Raw genomic sequence first — 19553 nt, 5'->3', positions numbered from 1 at the left:
CAAGACTGGAGGCCAGAGGGGTCGTGTCCGAGCAGCCACTGGCCAGTCCCAGGTCACCCCGAACCCAGCATTAGACACTCACTCTTGGAGTTGGAGGTGGGGAGGTCTGTTGCCCATCACATAACAAAACAGGGACTGAAGGAGTCTGGGGGTGACTGGGGCCACACAGAAAGCCAATCTGGAGCCTCCTTTTAGCCCAGTAACTTATTTTCCTTTAAAAAATAATGCCCACCCCCAGCAATCTGAGTTCAACCCCAGGCTTTTCAATACTCATAAAATTTGGTGGCCAAATTGGAACTATGTATATATGGGGGAGGGGATAAGGATAGAATTGCTTCACCTTACACAGTTTAACCTTCATATGCTAGGCACACCGCAGAAAATTAAAAAAAAAATAGTTTATATTGAATGTTAGCTTTCATAAGACTTAATGAAGATGCTTCTGTGGAGGCACCAAACAGGAGGGCAATTTTGCTATACCTTTTATTATTTCAAATATAGATCAATGAATTACATCAAAACTACAGGCAACAATTAGTATAAATAATACTTTAATCAGTGGCAGCAGAACATTGGTCCATTCTATTTAAAAAGCATCTTGTGTGAACAGACACCATGGACTGACAATGTCATCTCCCAACAAAAGGTTGCAATGGACAAAGTGAGATGGGAGTCTGAGGAGCAGTGCCCTCAGCAAACATTTCAACCCCCCCACCACCCCAATCAGGACCCAAACACAGCCAAAAAAACAAAACACTAAACAAACACTTCTGGCTCATATTTGGGGGAACAAACTGGAAACAAATAAAAGCAAATGGGCACTGAGACTTTCCACATCTAGTTTTCTCCAGAGCATGTTCCCAGATGGAAACTCACTTCCTTCCCTGACCTATGGGGTCCCCTGCTTCTTCCCTGACCCACTCCTGTGGGCCCAAATGGACAGTGGAGTCCAATTGGGACCTCAGGGCTGAGGATTGCCCTCTGGGCCATCCAGGCTCCATTAACATTTCAAAAGACAATCCCTAGAAGCTGAGAAGGAGAGCTGAGACTTATAAACAAAGAAGTTGTTTCTCTTATGAAGTTACTTTCCTAAGTTGTGGGGCTATGTTTGAGAAGGAGCTTGGATTTTCTTCATCAAAATATGCCTCTTGGCTCTCTTTTGGGGCAGGGGTGAAGGCAGTTAAGTGGTTTTGGCATTTGGTCTGAAGCTGGGGTAACCTTAACTTCTGGGAAATCTATATAATAATCTCTCTATAATATATAGTAGTTGGATGTTGTGATAATATATGCTTTTCCTCCTCTCAAGGAGAAATTCAATGTATTCACAGATTTGGGTTTTAGGAAAGAATTTTAGCAACTTTCCAACTTGCCCAAGGATAGCAGCTCTTTTCAAATGCTACATCCAAAGACTACTTTCCGTGTTAGAGGGGAAAAAAGAAGAGAAGGGTAGTTAGAGTCCAAAAGGTTAAGGGTTTAGAGGTCAGTCCTCCCGGCTGAAATACAGCTAATCGAATAGAAAATTTGTCCTCTGGATGAACCTGATTCTGTAAATTAGCCGAACTTCAGTAAAATACCTTTTCAGCTTCTCAACGTGAGGGCGTCAGAAAAAAGACATCTTGACTATGTATGAACTCTGTGCTTTTTGTCATAGAAACAATGATGTGAATAATGCAGGAATATCCATCTTTAATATCCCGACGTGCCGATATTCAAGTATTGCCATGTGCAAGTCTGAGAGCCAGGCTCACCCCAAGGAGGAACAAAGAGCTGTCCCCAGGGTCTAATACAAAAGACCAAGGCTTGGAAGATACTTTAGAGAAGTGGAATTTCAGCCTAGGGACTCCAGTGAATACCTGCCCTCAGCTCTCAGGAGACACCAAACCAAAGAACAGGCCTGCAGAAAAAGTTTTTTCCCCCCTCCACTTAAACGTATTTTTAAAATTACCATTGAAACTTTCCAAAGTGTTCTGAAACACTGAAAAAATAACCCCAATTCTGAATCTTCCTTTCAAGCTCACCCTTTCTCCCTCCCGCTTTTTGTCACTTTTCGATAGCTACAACCAGGGGTTTCTTTTTGGAGCCCGAGGCTTTGGGGTTTAAACTTCCAAAGCCTTGTTTCACTTGAGTATATGAACTCTGGTCATTACCTTTGACTCTCTCTTTCCCCCTTATCCCTAAGGGTCAGCATTTTAGAAAAATGAGCTTTGAACCCTTCCCAAGCAAGACATAAGAAAAATGACTAAAGAACATCTCTCCTGTTGTTTGAGTGATTGTTTTAAACCACTATTCTCAAAGCAAGGGAGAGGGCCTGAAAACTTTTATACTTTTACCATTTCTGCTTCTAATTAATACGCTGAGAAAAACTTCCTTAGATTTGTTTAAAAAATAAAAACTTCAGGGAAGAAATCAACTTTTGTGGACTTCTGGATTTAATTCATTTTTTCTTTCTTTTTTAAAGCAAGACTTCCTCATCTTGCCACTTTCTCCCCACTGCCCATCCCCTTTCCAATATAGGCCATACACTAATTCCTATAAAATACTACTATGTGGGGCATTTGGGCATTTGGAATCCAGTTGGAACAGAAAATTCAGTCATTATCTAATGACCCAGAACACAGAGGTTTTGTTTTCTTTCCCCAGAAGGAAAATGTTGGACCATTTGTTTCTTCCTTTTTTTCCTTTCCTTTAATTACCCAGAACTGGTTGTAAGCACAATGCTGAAAAAAGCACATGTGAAAATATATTTTCAAGAACTCAACTCTGAGTGGACCCTTTGCTTCCCTCTAGAAGGGTTAAGGGTCTCCTACACATATTTCCCGGGAGTGGGGAGGGGGTGGAGTTCAAAATGCCGGTTAGAGCCAGAAGTTAAGTCCACACATCTCTGATTCTGCTCTCTGAAACTCAGCCCCTTTCACAGTCTTAAGGTTTTTGGCATTAAGATGTCAGTTATTTCTGTATTCCCTGCCCCAACAAATAAATATTTAAGCAAATATAATCTAAACATAAAATAACCCGTTTCCACTTCCTTCTCAGACTCCTTTCTTTGGGCATGGGGCTACTAGGAGCAAAATATATATGCATTTTTTTCACACTGGAAATTATATAGACAACCCAGAAAGTTCAGAAATCCTGGCCCAGCTCTCCTGCTTCCATGAAAGCACCTAGCACAGGGGTGGCCAACCTTCTGCTTCAACTCCCCCACATTATTAAACCACAAAGCTCCCTGGAGGGGTGGGGTGGGGGAGGATTTTCAAATTCACACTGGGATAAAGCATTCAACCTTCATTTGCAAATTCAAAATCCAACAGCAGAGATTTTCATGAGTTTAATGACTCGCCAAGGTTTTATGTTTCAGTAGCTCCTGCCATGTGATAATATACTTAGAGAGAGAATCCCGCCCCCCTCCCACCCCCATCCCAGCTCCAGGGAGGGGGCTGCCCTCGGGCAAGATGCTAACCTAGTCCGAGGGCGGCCTGCAGGTCCCAGGTCCACCCGACAGTACCTTAGAGCCCAGCGAGGTGACAGCAGGCCCGGCCTGCCCCCGCAGCTTCGGCTCAGCCGGGAGTGCAGGAAGGGATGGGCCCAGGGTCCCCACTTCTATAAGGTCGTCAGGTCCGTGTGGTGGTCCTTGGCCAGTGGCTGCAAATGCTGGCTGGGGGTGGCTGAGGAGGAGCAGGAGGAAGACGAGGACGAGGAGGACCTGCCTTTGGTGTTGGGCAGCTTGTGGTCTTTTTTCCATTTCATTCTTCGGTTCTGAAACCAGATCTTGATCTGGCGCTCTGACAGACACAGGGTGTGAGCTATTTCAATCCGACGGCGCCGAGTCAGATACCTGTTAAAATGAAATTCCTTTTCCAGTTCTAGGACTTGCTGCCGGGTGTAGGCCGTCCGAGACCTCTTGGGCTCCCCGCCCGTGTAGTTGGGGTTCACTGCAAGACAAAACAGACAGCACGGTCAGGTCAGGGCCTGGCCAGTAGTTAGGCCCCCAGCCACCACGCTCACTTCCTGGAGCTCCCCGAAGCCCGAGGCCCTCCCCGAGCTCCAAGCTTGCTCTCCCTCCCGCCTGCCAGTTCTCCCCAGCACACACGCTCACTCCTACCCACTCCCTGACACCCACACACTTCCCCACGCTCATAAGTGGGGATCCCCAACTGTGCTCCCCTCTCCCTGGACCACCACAAGCTCGGGAATTTCCAAGTATTTTGGAAACCCCCTCTCCTCTGTGTTCCTTGCGCTCTGAAAATGGAGTTGACCCCCACCCCACCCCCATCTCCACCCCCTTTTTAGCCCACAGACAAGCAGCCAGCCACATGGTCCTGGCCAGCTCCCTCAGCTATAAAAATTTATGGAGAGAGTAATTGCAGCTCCCACTGAAGCCCCACATGCCCCCACCCACTCGCATCCCTTCCCGGGGCCCAGGCCGCCGGGCTGGAGTGGGGACTGGGAGGTCGCTGGGCCTGCGCCTTACCCGAATTCACGTGCACCTTCTTCATCCATGGGTAGACCACCGCCGACTGCTTGAGTGCGGTCCCGGGGGGCGGCTGCTTGGGACCGCCGGGCTGGCTGCAGGCCCGGGCGCCACCAGGCAGGGGCACGGGCGGGGGTGCCGGGGGTGCCGGGCACGGCTCTCCTGGAGCGCTGTAGTGGCCACCGGGTTCTTGCCCGTGACCCCGATTGGGCAGCGCCGAGCCGGGCCCGGGACCGCCGCCTCCGAAGGTCTGCTCACCGAAGTCTGGCCGTGGATAGAGCCCCGGGGGCTGGAAGTCGGCACCCTGCGTGCTGCCGCCGTAGTAGTCGGCACCCTGCTCGCCTAGGTAGCCGCCCTGCAAATATTCCTCACACGGAGGGAACTTGGGGTCCACATACTTGGAGTTCACCATATACGAACTCATGGCCATTAATTTCAGAAGGTAGAAAATACTAATTTTTCTCGTGTTGTCTTTTTTTCTCCTTCCATAGGGCCCTCCTACTTGCTGTCAACTGAATAAAGTTGGCGGCCATGTGACCAGGCCAGCCAATAGAGAGGGAGCGAGTTTATCACCGGGTTGGTGAGCATCTCATAATTTTTACAAATTTAACTAAATAACATACGTGTAATCAAGTGACTTGCTGTGGCACATTTGAGGGGCCCCAGCACATGTTAGTGTAGTTCTCACCTCTAGCATCCTCATTCCCCAAAGGTAATCACAGCTTTTGTCTGCCACTGACTTGGCTAACCTCGAAGTACACTCTCACCCCACCTGAAAGCAGCTCCCCAAAACAGGTACAGTTCAAGGGGGAATGAATCCCCATATCTGTTGGTGTGTAAAGCACCAAAAGGCAGGTAGGTAGACAAGGCAGCTTCTGAGTTAGGCAGAGTACCCCAGGCAGGCCAGGCTCTAGCCCCGCCACGGGAACAGGGACTCTGCCATACAAAGGCCGAGTCCCGGCTTTGTCTTCGTCAGGGTCACCCAAAAGTTACCACAATCTAGCTGGCCAGAATCAATTTAGGCAATGAGTAACCGCCAAGCTTTCTGCGAGTGCCCTAGCCGGGGTGCATCTAGTCAAAGCCGGGCTTAGCCGGTACAGCTGAGGGGTGGGCCAGGAAGGTGGTGAGGGTATCTGTACCTCACCCAAATGAGCCCCAAAGGACCCTGCATGCTTTCCCATTTGCTTCCTTCCCATGCGGCAGTCCCCTCACTGGCACCATCTGACATACTCTTCCAGGGCACAGCTGGGGCTACCTGGCCTCCCATTTCACTCCCCAGTCCCCCGAAACCTAGCCCTTTCGCCCTGGATTCGTGCAACCAATTAGGGGTTTACACAAGAGACTCTGTTTAAAAGTTGAGGAGATTCTCCAAGAAAAGGGTGCTCTGTGACACCAGGCTCAGTCGATCTTGCTGGAGTCCAAGGTAATAAAACAAAAAGAGGCAACTGACCCACCCGGCTGCTTCTGGACTATCCTTCCAACTCAGGCTATTTTGGAGAAATGTGAAGTTTTTGCATCGACCATATATTCCCCTAGAATCGAATCTGTGACTATGTGGATACCACACAAATTCGGTTCTACAGGGTATATATAGACAACGTTACTACCTCCGGGTTCCACCCAAATCGGGTACCCAGACGGCTGCCAGCCCTGGCCTCGGAGCCACCCGCATTTTCAGAGACGGTTCAGGTAGCCTGAAGGGCTGGGTGGCAATTTGCAGCAACGAGTTCCCCATCCTTGTACCAGGACGGGGGTTACCCAGCAGCCAAGGAGCCAGGACAGTCTTCTTAAGAAAAGAAAGAAGGAAAAAATAATCCATCCCAGAAATGGAGGTTTTATTACCCCCCTCTCTGGATCCAAATACCACCCCCTATCATGTGGCATTTTCCAGAAAGGAGCAAATGCCCTCAGTGGCAGAAGAAAGAGGCAACAGGGGAATATCCTCCATCCACTGCCCGGGCAAGCCAGGTTGGCTGACAAAGCTATTTCTCCACGAAGTCGCACATTTACCTTCCTGGGCCCTGAGTCCGGCTGGCCTCTCCATCCGGCGGCTGCTGCTGCTGCAGACCCCCGAGGCAGGCGCTGCTTGCAGGCACCGAGCCGCCCTGGGCTGGGGCCGGCACACTAATGGTGAAGGGCAGGGCGAGGGGTCATTCGAAATCATTTACAAACATATCAGAAAGTTTCATTATTTTTGCGTTGCCGACAGCAGCACACAAGAGTACAAAAGTTCACGAATTGCACCCGCCCCAGTGCCTGGGCGCTGTCTGGGGCTCACCCCTCGGTTCAGGGCACCAACAGCACAGATGCACTAGGGCCCTGATGGATTTCAGGGGCAGAGAGAAACCCTGGCTCAAGTGGGGCTTTTGAATCACTGATCGTAGGCCAGAGGTGTTAAAAAATTTTTTAATTGTTTTGATTTTCCCCTCATGATTCAAAAATTAGTTTCAAACCTTAGCCTGGGCCTGGTAGGATGGAGCAGGGAGACTCCCCTCCGCTCCCCCAGCCTGGCAAAATTGTCTGCCTGCTTCTACTCTGCACTTTGCACATTCTACCCTATACCCCAATCTTTTGGTTCCAGTGCTTTGGCGACTTTGTAGGGGTTTCCTAGGTGCCAATTCTAACAAGAGCTCTGAGGCTGCCCCATGCCCAATTCCCTTGTCCGAGAGAGGTTCCCCCAACTTCCCCTAATGCCAAGTGCTCCCAACAATCCCACCTTCCTGGAGACACTGGGCCTAGGCTTTATCCAGACAAATTGGGGGAGCCTGCTGGGCCAGGTGGGGACCTGGTGAGGGTACACATTTTCATATTTGTTAGACGCTGTGACCTGCATTTCACCTTATTGCTCGACTTGTTCAGACAGGTCAAAGCCAACGAGTTATTGATGAACAAAAGCGTTAAATATTCACCTCCTGCACAACTGCTCATACGAATGCTTTTGATCTCTCCGGTTTTTGTGCTATGTTCAGCTACAGGGCGCCGAAAGTGGGTTTTCAAGCAAGGAGCCTCAGCAGAGATTAAGCACCCCAGAGCCAGGGTAGCGGCAGGAAAGGGGCAAGGCAAGGGGATCCTGGAGACACCAGATATTCCAGCCTGGAGCCCAGAACCCGGTTCACTTGAGCTAGCCTGATTTGTAGAGGGGAACTCTGTACTGGTGAAATCTCCATTTCTCGGGTTGAGCGCAGCACCCAGGGAGTCTACTAAGCTGACAAGCTGGATGGCAAAGAAACCTGACCTAGAGCCATGTCCCAGCATCTCTGACCCTGTAGAGAGAGTGTCTCACGAGAGAGGGAGGGTGCCAGAGTCCTACCACCCTCACATATTCCATCTCCCATCAAAATAAAACTATCTCCGTTTTGCAGTGAGGGAGGGGCCGCTGTGTTTTCCATGATTCTCTTGCCATTGCCATCATCTTAATGAGACAGTCTTCCTGGAGACGTCACGGGCCTCCTCAGAAATGTACCTGTCTTCCGCGGCATGTGCAACTCAGAAAGATCTAACTTCCAAGCCCAGGACCCCAAGAATGTATGCGTCCACCTCACCTCTCCCAATCCCTTCCCTCTCCCCCAATATTTGCCTGCAACACCAGCCGCTCTGGCTCAGAAATTATCGAATTGCAGTTACAGTAAAGCAGAGGTGACCAGGAAGGGCCGTATTCCTCTCTCCTCGCTCGGCCCGTGTCCCCAACCCAGGGCCCAAACCGCGGAGGCTGGGGCCGGGGGAGGGGCGAGCAGGGACCTCTACCTAAAGCTCAGAATCGCAGCACTTGCCAGAAGCGGATCCACTCAACACACCCGCCATAGAGGGTTACATTTTTTCTTTTGTCTCTTTTTCTTTCTTATTTTTATAAAACACAAGAGAAGGTTGGTCCAGGCAGGACCGGGTTAAGCTGGGCTGGCCTGCGGAGGGAGATCGCGTCGTCTTGGTGTTTCGCACGTTGGTCCTAGCAGAAGGCGATACTCGCCGCAACTTGTTAATAGGGCGGGCTGCTAATTAGCTGCAAGCTCTTAACAGAAGCGTACTCCGTGGCAGAGCTGCACCTGTGCGAGCTGGGAAGACCTGGGAAAGCCCAGAAGGTCCAGGGAAGCTCAAGAAGACAAGGGCGAGGGCCCGCGGCACATTTCCTTAGTTAGGTGACTGTGAACTAGGCCCCAAAAATCTTTCCAGGAACTCAGCTTAGAGCCTCCACCTCCAAAGCGAGCTTCCCTCCAAGCGCCAGGCCAGGGGAGGCTGGGCCGTTCTTCCACCCGCCCACTCCCCTGGTGCGGCCCTTGCCCACCACCTCCCCAGCTATCAATACCGCCTCCTCGCGATTCGGAAGAAACGGGAAGGTACTTACAGCGGCGTCTCTCGTGGTCCTGAACCTGTTGCAATGAAAACGGGGGTCACTTAAATTACACAGGATAATAAAGCAGAGAGATGATACACAGAAAAATGACAAGGCCCAGACACCCCACCAATACCCAGACCTCCCTGTTTCGGGTGCCCACCCCCAAGAACCATGCAAAGTTTTCCGCGGAGCGGGAGAACGCAGTCTTCAAGGGCAGACCCACGGAGTAGGAGAGTATGGCCCCAATCACCTCCCTTGGGCAAAACCTGACTGGTTCCTTGGCCCTACTCAGTCTGCTTGTAACAGAGTTTCCCCAGTGGGAAAACGGGAAACGAGGAGAAAATGGGCCTTTTGTGTGTTTCCTTCTGCAGAATCGGCTGGGTGGGCTCAGGTCCACTGGGTAGGGAGCAGCCGCTTCATCTGTCCCCAGCCCCAGCTTCCCGTTGTCTTGCGTTGGGAGCAATTCAGCCCCCTTTTCCAGTTTCAGATTGTTTTCAAATTCCCCAGCCCCAAACTAGTGCCCCCCAAACCTGTCTTCTCCTTCCCAAAGAAGGACCAGGTTTGGCTGGGACTTGTCTTCCCACTTCTGCTCCAATTCAAAACAAAGAGAAATTTCCAAGGGAAATGAGGACCCAAATGATAACCTAGGAGGAAGAAAATCGATGGATTTAAAGGTAAATGGCAATGCTTGAGATTGTTATCCAGCTTTATGGATATGACATCATTTTGTCAGCATTGCTGCTGGAGAATCCAGAAAGCAATTTTACAAAGCAGAGGTCCTCACAGGGGCTGGTGTCCAGCTTTAAGTTATCAGTCTCCTCTAGTTTTATTCTAGGATGGCATTCTTCTCTGAAAAATCTCAGAGGCAAAGCCATCTCCATCCTCATCCTTTCTCTCTCCACCTGGACTACCACTGTCTTATTCCACTTCTGAAACAGATGCTACATATGGGGAGGAGAGAGACCGTAAGTCCCTCTTGTGAGGTGGGATCCCTCAACTCCTAACTTTCTGTGTCCAGAGGGAGGGGAGAAAACCCCCGATACCCTTTCTATTTGTTAATTTAGGTTTAAGCTAAAATTAGAATTAACTTCGATGGGATTTCTCCCCACCCCAGGTGGAAAAGAGAGGCAGATAAATCCCCCACCCCTGGAGCTGTCCTGGAAAAAGTAATAAGTGACTTACTGGTTTTCCCTCCTAGTGGGCAGGGGAGCTGGGAGTAGAACCGCCTCCTGAGCCGGGTGCTAGCTGGAGCCTCTCACTTTCCTATCGCTGCTCCAGGAACCAAGCATCTGCACTTGTATGCTCTTAACCTAATTTATGGTGGGAATTATATTTTGGCTTGTCAACTCTCAAGCCATAAAACAAAGTTTATTGGAATCACGTGCTCGTAAATAGCCACTCAGGTCCCATCTCTGCAGAACCATAAATAACCTTTGGCTTTAAACTTTTATTCACTAAATAAAGGTTCATTGCAACTGTTCTCTCACATCTAAATAGTTCCAAATATCCAAGATGAGGGGGGAGGGGTCATATTCATATCAATACCCCGGGCTTTTCAAATAGCATCTTTTCAGAGATGTCTGTTTAAGTTGGGAGATAGTGCTATTTGGAAAAGGCTGGTTTGGGCATGTCATGAGTCTCTGACTGCATTCACTGTGAGTACCATCACCTCCTTTATTGCAATCATTTTCTAGCTCTGGATGTGGTAAACAAAGAGGAAAGCCAAGGGCCACTTTTTACTGCTTATACTAGAAGTTATTTGAGATTTTGTTCAAGCTTCAACAGAAAAAAGATGGTTAAGGAGAGGCTGGGTGGGCTTGGGGGTGGGGTGGCAGTTGGAGTTAACACTTGGCTCTGTATTGTTGTGCATGGGCTCAGCAAAGTTGAAGGTAGCTGCATGCTCAGAGGTTTCTATAATTTGCTTAGATCTGAAAGGAAAGCCTTTGCAAGTGACCAAACTGCTTAAAACAGCAAGACTTGGGGTTTGGTAAAGTGAGAAAGTGGAGAATAGCCCCATCGGAATCTTTGGCAACTGAAGCTTTAAAGAAGGTTATAAAACAATAAAACAGCCCTGGTGTGAAGGGGAGAGGGTGTGAGGAAGCAAATGAAGCTCTGAAGGAACCCAAGCCCAGGAAGTCAGATGTCCCCACTCCCACAGTTCCCCAACCACAGGGCTCCGGGCTCACGTTCCTGTCCAGGGCCCAAACCTGGGTGGGTCCTATCCTCCCCTCCTGCAGTGCCACACTCAGGAGAGGGAGCGCCTAAGACAGCGGAGAGCAGGGAGGAGTGTACTCTCCTGTTGAGAAAGCCAAGAAAAGGAGCTTGGGCCTTAGTGCTGCTCTATGGAGGAGTGTGATATTCTGTGCTTGGGGGAGGTGGAGTGGGAAAGCTGCCCTGAACTCCCACCAACAGGAGTAAATAAAAGAGGACTGACCCCCAGCATCCTGCCATAGCCTGCCAGAGTTGCCACCAAACAGTGTGAAAATGTGTGATTTTTATGATTCCAATGAAAAGAATGGATGTTCCGTGGAGATTTGGGGAGCACATACACATATGATTTGTGAATCAAATTTAGTTGCAAAAGTTCTCATCTGCAAGTCCCACTAAGCCCATGAAAGAGATCCCTCTCTACAATTAAGAGGAAATTTGCCTCCTAATTTCCACCTACATATGCTCCGTGCATTTCTAAACCCATTTCCTGATTTGACTTTCATTAGCTAGAAAGCAGGGGGCTGTAAGCCCAGACTGTATGCATGCGTCCCTGCCCCCCATTAATAACTTAAGAGGATTTTTTTCTATTTCACTTGATAGCATGTTTTCAAAATATGCATAAATACCAACCCTTTAAAAAATGGTTTCTGATCCTGTTAGCACTAGGTGAGCAGCTTCAAAATTAGTCCTTGTTAAACACTGTAAAAAATAATAAAAGTTTGAGGGGTGGGAAAAGCTTCTTGATTTTACCTTAAGTTAATATAACAATTAGTTAAAGGATGTATAACTTTCTAGGCAATTGTGATGAGCTTTTTATGGGGGTGGGGGTGGGGTAAGGCTAAGGAGACCAGGATGAGGAGGTAGTGTTTGAAACAATGCCTGCCTGGCACCTAGCTAGTTGGGGCTTAGCAGATATTTTTTTGAATGAATGGTAATGAAGGATGGTGATTGGGACTTTCTTGCAGTCTTCACTGTGGCTTACATAAGAAGATACAACCAAACAGCCTACTCTGTATATTTAGATAATAACAGGAAACGAGCTTTGTGTAGGGAACAGGAGGAAAGACAGGAAGACGTTGAGGCAGACATCTTCAATTACTTTCTAATCTTAGGACAGGCAACGTAATTAAGGAGAGTATCCCCCTCCTACAATCTTCCCTTGCCCCATGTCCTGGGCTTCTGTAGATGAATGAGAGAGCAGATATGGGGAAGAGCAAAGTTGGTCTAGTAAGAAGGTGGAGCCCCAGGGGAACAGCAGACTAGCTTAGGCTGATTTGTTGGGGGTTTTCCCAAGGACTTTCAATGGTGGTGGCAGTGGTTATGAAAGAGGGGGTAGGGGAGGAGAGGTCAAAGCCTTATGAAAAACCTCTAAGGAATTTGTTTCTGGGTAAAGTGAGATTCTAGTCACTGTCCCTCCCCATTTAGCTGGAAAAAGACAGTCCTGGGAATTCCTGCCCAGAGAGCTATCAATGAGATAGAGTCCCTGTAGGGATCCCCCTGACCCAAAAGCCAGAGCTGCATCAGCTGCACTCAAAATGTAAGGAGGTCTGCCCTCTGCCCACCCTAGGGTTCCTGCTGTGTGGCAGAAAAGAATATTCTAATACTGGCTTTTAAGAGTTTTCTTGCCCAGAGGAGGTGTTAAGCTCTCCCCTTAAACTAAATGTATGCACAACCAGGATTGGTGTGGATGCGACTTTAGATGAACTCCCTAGGCCAGGGACAGATGGAGGAAGGAGACTGCCCAGGCCTGGCACTTAGGGATACAGGCTGGGTGTGGAGCCAGAGAAGAACTGATCAGGGAGTCCCAAGCAGGACAGAAATATGATTCCATATTCCTGGCACTGTGCTGTGTTACTGAAAGAACACTTCTCCTGCTACCCCCACCCTACCCCCTACAATTGAATCCACTCATTGGCGCTCTGGCTTGGTGTCTTTTGGGAAGAAAAGGTGACTACAGAAGAAAACCTCAATGAGAGATGAGATCCAAAAGAATGGGCCTTGGGACAGAATCTCATGGTGGGGGCAGGGGCTGGAAAATTTTCCAGTGATCCCAAGAAGAGCAGGGTCTGGGGTGTCCATCTAAGGTTATATGGCACAGGAGTTGGGGGTGACTAGGTGGCTACAGTGCTGCTGTATGCCATGGGCCCAACTCCACCTGATGTGGTGGATAGCAGAAGAGACTGTGTGTTTTGAGAGAAAACCTGACCAGGAAGCTTAGCCAAGGGTTACAGAGGCCCTCTTAGGAAAAGTCTATAGGCAGCAGTCATGGAAGCCAGGGTTGAGGGGGTGGAATCTGGTTGCAGGGCATGTGTCCATGTGTGCAGGTTGTAGCCTGAGGTAGTATTTACATAACTTTTTAAAAGATATAAAGAATTTCAAAAATTGGAAGGGCTGGAACAGCTGATGGTGATTTAGGGATAAGGCCTCTCCAAGACACCTTAGCATCACTATGGCCCAACGTGGGATCTATGGTTCAGCCATGGCCCTGGAACCCAAATCTTGGAACACAAGCAGATTATGGGGGAGTGGGACACTCCTGGTCTCCCCTGCTGTTGCCCACCGGCCTTTTGCTTTTCCACCCTACCCCAAATTTCAAGAAACTGAAAAGAGAGTATTTGCCCAGGGCCTGAAAAAGAGGGTACTTGCCCTGGTAGGTGTGATGATAGATGGTGGAGAAGGTGACTTCAGGGGGTAGACAATGGGGCCTGCTCTCTGGAAAGGCCGTAAGCCCTCTGTATGAGTCACAGATGTGCCTGTGTGGGCGTGAGGCCTCCCCTACCTGACATCTGCCCACTGAGGAGCTTGGACCACTTTCCTCCTGGATATGGCCCTGAAGTCTACCTGTAGACATGTGCCAGACACTGAGACCTAAGAAGGCAGGGGCTATGAGGCCTATTACAGCAATAGGAAGAGTCCCAGAACTATGTTCTCCTGAGTCTGCCACTTCCTGTGTCACAAAGGCTAGGCTTGTCTTCTCCATAGAATTCAAGGATTGGGTGAGTAAACCAGGTCTCTTTCAGCTCTAAAAGTCTAGACATGATTGCTGAGCAGAAAAGGGATATTGATGATAAGGAACACATATTGAATACTTGTTATGTGTTAAAACACTTTTAAGTACTTAACCAGTGAGTTAATGTATGTAAAGCAGTTAGAATAGTGCTTGGCACATAGTGCTGTATAGGTAAAAATCCTCATAACACGTGAAGGTACTCTTATTATCCCTACTTCTCAAATGAGGAAACAGGCGCAGAGAGTTTTCCCTACTTGCCTAAGGTCACACAGCAGGTAAGTGTTAAAAATTTGAACCAACGTAATCTGAACCTACTCACCTCTGAAATCTCCAAGTAAGCTAGAGATCAATATCACTTTCTCCAAATAGGAGCAATTCCTCAACCTATGGGATAGGACATTATAAAACCCAGTTAGGGAGGGAGCCCCAGAAACTATGGGGAGTCCTGAGTGGTAGAGGGAATGTGGCCCCTGGAAACAGGAGAACCATAAAAGAAGGAGGGACTGTTGGCCAGTAGTTCTCAAACAGAAGTGTGCATCCTAATTGCCCTTGGGGGAGACTGTTTACAAAATGCAGGTCCAGGACATTATGATATAGTAAGAAATCTGGCGTGAGACCCAAGAACCTGCATTATAAACAAGATTTGAATGCAGGCCTTCATTAAGAATCACTGCCTTGAAGTAGAGAAAAGAGGGAGGAAAACGACTGCATTGCCAGGAGACAATGGAGGATCGATCAGTGGGGTTGGATCAGAGCCAGTTGAAGTTGGGTGCCACTGCCGGTGCAAGAAACGCCCCAAGGAGCCCACCATAGGCCTGTAATGGGCGCAATAATGAGAGAAGGGTGTGTGGCCGGTGTGGTACAGAGTAGAGATGAGCAGGGTTCTTAAGCCGAAAAGTCAATAGGATAGGCCATGGCTCTGAGGGAGCCTCAAGGAAATTCAGAAACTCAGGTATTGCTCTAGGTGAGCGATGGCGAGGCCCGTCAGCCTGCCGGAGGCGCCGAACGCTGTGCTTTTCAAAGTTGCCCATTCTGGGTACCAGGGATTGCAGGAAAGGAAAGTGGCAAGAACAGCAGCCCATCATGAGGGGGATCGCTGGGCCCCCGCGGATTAGGTACGCCTTGCCCTATCACCGGACTCTACTTTCCTGTTCTTAAGAGCCCAGCGCGCGAAAATCGCGCCCCCTCCGGGAAGGCAGAGAAAGTGAGGTGACCTGCCACCCCGGAACCTGCTTTCAGGCTCCCGGGCCTCGGGCCTGTCTCTGCTGCCCATCCCCGGATGCAGCCCCTGGAGTTGGGCGCAGCGTAGCCAACCATCAGAGGCGGAAAGCACTTCGAGAGCAGAGGTGGAGAGCGGGGAGAGGGAGGGGGGGTCACGTGTCCTCCCCTTCCTCCTCCCCCCTCCCGCTCGCGCCCGGGGCTACTCTTGCGCTGCCGCAGCCTCGAGACGCTTGTCCTACAGCGCCTCCTCCTGGACAAGGCACCAGACAGCTGAACAGAGGGACTACGCCAGGCCCGGAAACCCGAAGCCGGGGATTCTGCGTGGGGGCGGAGGTCTCCCCGCACCAGAGGCTGTGAGCTAGTCCTGCAGTGTCCCCCGCGGCGGCAAGAAGGAATCGAGAGGGCATTAAGGCCGCCCCCACGGCACTCCCTCCAGCACTGACAACAGGCCCGCGGCCCAGAAGCGTGCATCCTCCATTAATTAGATGAGCCCAAGCGGAAAATCCCTCCAGTTTGTCCGTGCATTTATTTATTTATTTGACCGCTCTCCGCTGAGCCGCGTGCCCCCCGCAGAGCCCTCGAACGTGCTGCGCTGGCGTAAGAAGATCCGGGAATGGTCCGGCTGAAGGATTGGCTGAAGTTTGGCGGTTTGAACAAACGCCAAGAGGAAAGGCTTTTCCCCCAAAGCAAAAGCACCAGGCTGAAAAAAATCTATACACTTCCCTGAGGATTTCTCTCTCTCTTTCTCTCTCTCTCTCTCTCAAAATCTTCTTTTAAGGTGTTAAGTATATGTGTGTGTTTTTACTTAACACCTTGAAAGAAGATTTGGTTTCCCTTTGGCCACTAGCTCATACTTGCAGTCTCTAAAGTACAGATTTAACTTAAGGTGGGGTGTGAGTCAAGATGATTGAAAACGTGGTCAAGGGCAAGATGTTCAGCTATATTTAGATTGAAGGCCGGAATAAAGGAAAGATGAGTAGCGAATCCTGAGGGAGGGAGGAGTGGAGAGATCGGGTTATATCTTCCTGCTGAGTCCACTTATCCCCTCCCCCCCCATAGTGCTCTGCTGGTTGGATCCCCAGGCGGGCTATTTCACTGCACATGCGCCGCCGGACGCCGGGTGAGCGTGCGTGGCAGGCGGTTCGGGGCTATGCGGGGTGCGGCTCTAGGCATTGCTTCAGCGCCTAACTGCAGGGGAGCTTGGATGCCCTATATCTAAGGGACAGAAAATATAATTTTCTTTTCTAGGAAAACTTGTATTAAAAGCGTCAACCGTCCTTTCTGATTTGCAAGCCATGTTCCACGGAACCAGCAAAATCGCCACGTTACCAATGAACACTCATAAAGTTGTCATTTGGATCAGCAATTTCACATCTAGTCACGATATCTCCTGAATCATTAATCAAGGCGAGGAAAAACACCCTACGTTTAGAGAGCACAACTTCTCCCTCATTCTGCACAACTATTAAGTCTAAGGGACCAGTTCCTAGAAAGAGGGTATCTGTTCATACCAATTCCGGAAAAGTGGCCCTAAATTGGACTTAAATCGGAATTCCGAGTTCTTGGTGGCTTCTCCTCAGCTTCCGGTGCCCCTGCGTGCCCTGCCCGGCGGCCGCACTGCGGCAAGGCCGTAAATACCTCTTAACAGCTGCCTGCCAGCCCAGAGTGAAATACTGTCTTTGTTCCGATTTCCCCAGCTTCTCGAGCTCAGAAAACAGAATTTTGGCGAAATATATTTATTTGGAGGACCATCTGACAGGAAAATACGTTTGTTTTTCAGCCCTGGTGCTTGGCCACATTTGCAATAGCGAGCTTTCCTCTTTTTCCTGGTCCTCGGGGATAGCGCAAGCCCAGCTCACAGCCTGACCCGTAGACACCACGGCCCAGACATGCCATCGGCTCCCTGTCTATAAATGGATAGAGGTTCAGGCCAAGGATGCTGGGAGTTACACTCTCTGGCTTGTGAACTCTTAGGGTCCAAGTGTTTTTTATTTCGTTTATTTTTTTTTTTTACTGGCTTAACAGGGACAATGAGAACGTTTCCGGCAGTGGCAAAAGCGTTAACTAGTTTCCTCGTGGACAAGGTGGCCTGAGTTCAAATGTGATTTGAAGATTATTTATTCCCTTAGATGCAATCGACCATTTAGTTCCAATAAGCTCTTAATGCTACCACGGGGACTTACAAAGAGCCCTTCAGTCCTCCATATCTATCTGCCCATGACATCACCCTCTGCTGCGTAATCGGACCTGCAGCCTGCCCAGGTTCCTAGTCACTTGGGCGTGCTCAGCCACAGAGCCCAGGGAAAAACGACTGAACTTCTGAACACCAGGGCTTGGCCATCATGGCCTTAGCTCCTCCCCACTCCCCATCGTGGTGGCAGCCAACCTAGGGGATCCGCAGGCTTTGGAGCTGCCTGGGGAGGGCCTAAGAGCCCACGACCAGGGGCGTGCTTTTCAATAGGTAATGCTTTTGACCAATATGAAAAAATAATCTCAACACCCATTGTACCATAGTAGAGAAACAGTTACAAAATACAGACATTACAAATTTTTAAAATACTCAGTTTCTTATTTGTGAGTGATCATAGTGATCCACCACAATTTCACAGACCTCAACTAGCCACAAATCGTGGCCCTCCATTTTGAAACGAGCGCGATTCCATCGTTAATTGCTATAAAATACCTTTCTAAAAAGATATTATGTATTATTCAGAAATGCTTTTACGGCCAACAGGCCAACACGGTTACAGCGGAATATTTGGGGCAACATTGAGTTAGATTTTGCCACTGGGTGCTTTGGAGACCATACTCCGCCATGCTCAGGTTCATGCCATGCGCAATGCGGCAGATTGTCCAAAGGTTTTAATATTTCATGTGTCCATGAGTAAATAGGAAATAGGATTTAAGAACTACATACTCAAGTACCGTTCAAAATCAGTGGGAGAAAATAGCATTCTTTTTCTACAAAGGATTTTCTTTTAACTCAGATAATATTTTGGTTCAATAATTTTAAAGTAGAGGGGAAAACGTTGCTATATAATATTGATTTGTAGGCAACAAAAACCACAACACAATTGTACATTTAAAGAGCAAAATACACTTTTCTTAATATGGCAAATAAACATAATGTGATGTTTGAACTTAGATATGCTTCTCATTTTTGAAATGTCTAATTGTTTTTTTTCCCCAAAACCTGCACCAGATTTTCAGATACTGTAACCTACCAAAATATGCATCCATTTTGTGGCATAAAATAATCCAAGTTCACCTTTCGGATTATTAGATGTGGGAGGAAGCTTTTTTGAGTTGTTACAAAAATTCACTAAGAACTAGAGAAACAGTTTAAAATATTTAAAACTCCATCTCATACACAAGGCCCAATAAACCATAAATCCTAGAAATGAAGTCAGCATCACCCACCGAAACCTAGATTAACAAACTAAGTACATCCTGGATACACAGAATCCACCCCACCCCCACCCCAAGCCCCAATCCTCAAAAAACACCTGTTTGCCTCCCAGGTACCTCTGACCACAAACAAACCGCAGACCTCTGCTCTATACTACAGAGTGCTTTTAGGGACCCCCAGTAAAGCCGAGACGTCCAGGAACCATCTACACACTCTTCCCAGGTTGGGGGATTGACGGGCTCTCGATACAGGCGGTGGGATCCTGTCTGCCGCTATCCACCTCTCGAAATCTCCAGAGGAAATGGGGCTTCTCTTCGACTTCTGAGCTCATCCAGACCCCACCCGGGACCCTTGGGGACACCCGCTCAGACATGGAGTGATTAGGGAGCAGAGGGACGCAGACAGCCACCCCCAAGTCTCGGGGAAGCGTAGGTGGCGGGGAACGGGACGACTCTTACCCGGAGACTGCCGAGCTCGAGGCGGGGGGTCGGCCGGGGCGGCTGCTGTAATCCTTTAGGCGCTGCCTGGCTGCACGCACTCTGGGCGGCAGGGACCCGCTCATGCTGGAGAACGAGCTGCGTCGGAACCGCGCGGCTGCGGTCACCCGGAGCAGGCCGGCTGCTCCTGGCGGGCGGTGTCGGCGCCAGCGGGGGCCTCGGCGCCTGGGGCTTCTTCCGGGCTCTCCCGCCCTCCGGGCTCCCCACCGGCTCCGGAGGCGGCAGCGGTGCGCCCGGAGCGAAGCCACGGTAGGGCCAAGTTGAGCGCCCGGTGGGTTCCGAGGCCGCCGTGAACCCCGCACTCCTGCAGCCGACGACTGTAGCCCACCTCTGCAGAGACAAAGGTTAGAAAAAGAGGGGGTGAGGCTCTAGGAAGGCAGAATGCGGGGGGAAATTCGCCTGGGAAA

General features: G+C 49.5%; 1 protein-coding gene across 6 annotated transcripts; it reads right to left on the bottom strand.

The window, feature by feature from the left end:
- Nucleotides 1-529: 529 nt before the first annotated feature.
- HOXD4 (homeobox D4) lies at nucleotides 530-19245 on the bottom strand. 6 transcript variants are annotated; one of them, XM_074338369.1, is made up of 6 exons: nucleotides 19108-19243; nucleotides 9981-11708; nucleotides 9329-9442; nucleotides 8808-8832; nucleotides 4469-8527; nucleotides 530-3929 (listed from the first exon to the last, which is right to left on the bottom strand). In XM_074338369.1, the coding sequence occupies exons 5-6, from the start codon at nucleotides 4896-4898 to the stop codon at nucleotides 3598-3600; spliced, it is 762 nt and encodes a 253-aa protein (XP_074194470.1). In that variant the 5' UTR covers nucleotides 4899-8527; nucleotides 8808-8832; nucleotides 9329-9442; nucleotides 9981-11708; nucleotides 19108-19243; the 3' UTR covers nucleotides 530-3597. The 6 variants fall into 6 exon arrangements, with proteins under 6 accessions (XP_074194470.1, XP_074194465.1, XP_074194450.1 ...); XM_074338364.1 differs by having other exon boundaries at nucleotides 9329-11708; XM_074338349.1 differs by lacking the exons at nucleotides 9329-9442; nucleotides 9981-11708 and having other exon boundaries at nucleotides 19108-19245.
- Nucleotides 19246-19553: the final 308 nt, after the last annotated feature.

The sequence above is a fragment of the Rhinolophus sinicus genome, linkage group LG01, assembly GCF_036562045.2.
Source record: "Rhinolophus sinicus isolate RSC01 linkage group LG01, ASM3656204v1, whole genome shotgun sequence".
NCBI classification, from domain to species: domain Eukaryota; kingdom Metazoa; phylum Chordata; class Mammalia; order Chiroptera; family Rhinolophidae; genus Rhinolophus; species Rhinolophus sinicus.
The sequence above is the reverse complement of the archived record's forward strand: the minus strand, read 5'-3'. Positions and strand labels throughout refer to the sequence as shown.

What these genes read in the sequence shown, in the direction of transcription:
- HOXD4 (XM_074338349.1), bottom strand. Translation starts at nt 4,898, where the DNA reads ATGGCCATGAGTTCGTATATGGTGAACTCCAAGTATGTGGACCCCAAG. An exon ending in GAAGGTGCACGTGAATTCGG is followed by an intron (nt 3,930 to 4,468) that starts GTAAGGCGCAGG and finishes TTTGTCTTGCAG; the next exon opens with TGAACCCCAACTACACGGGC.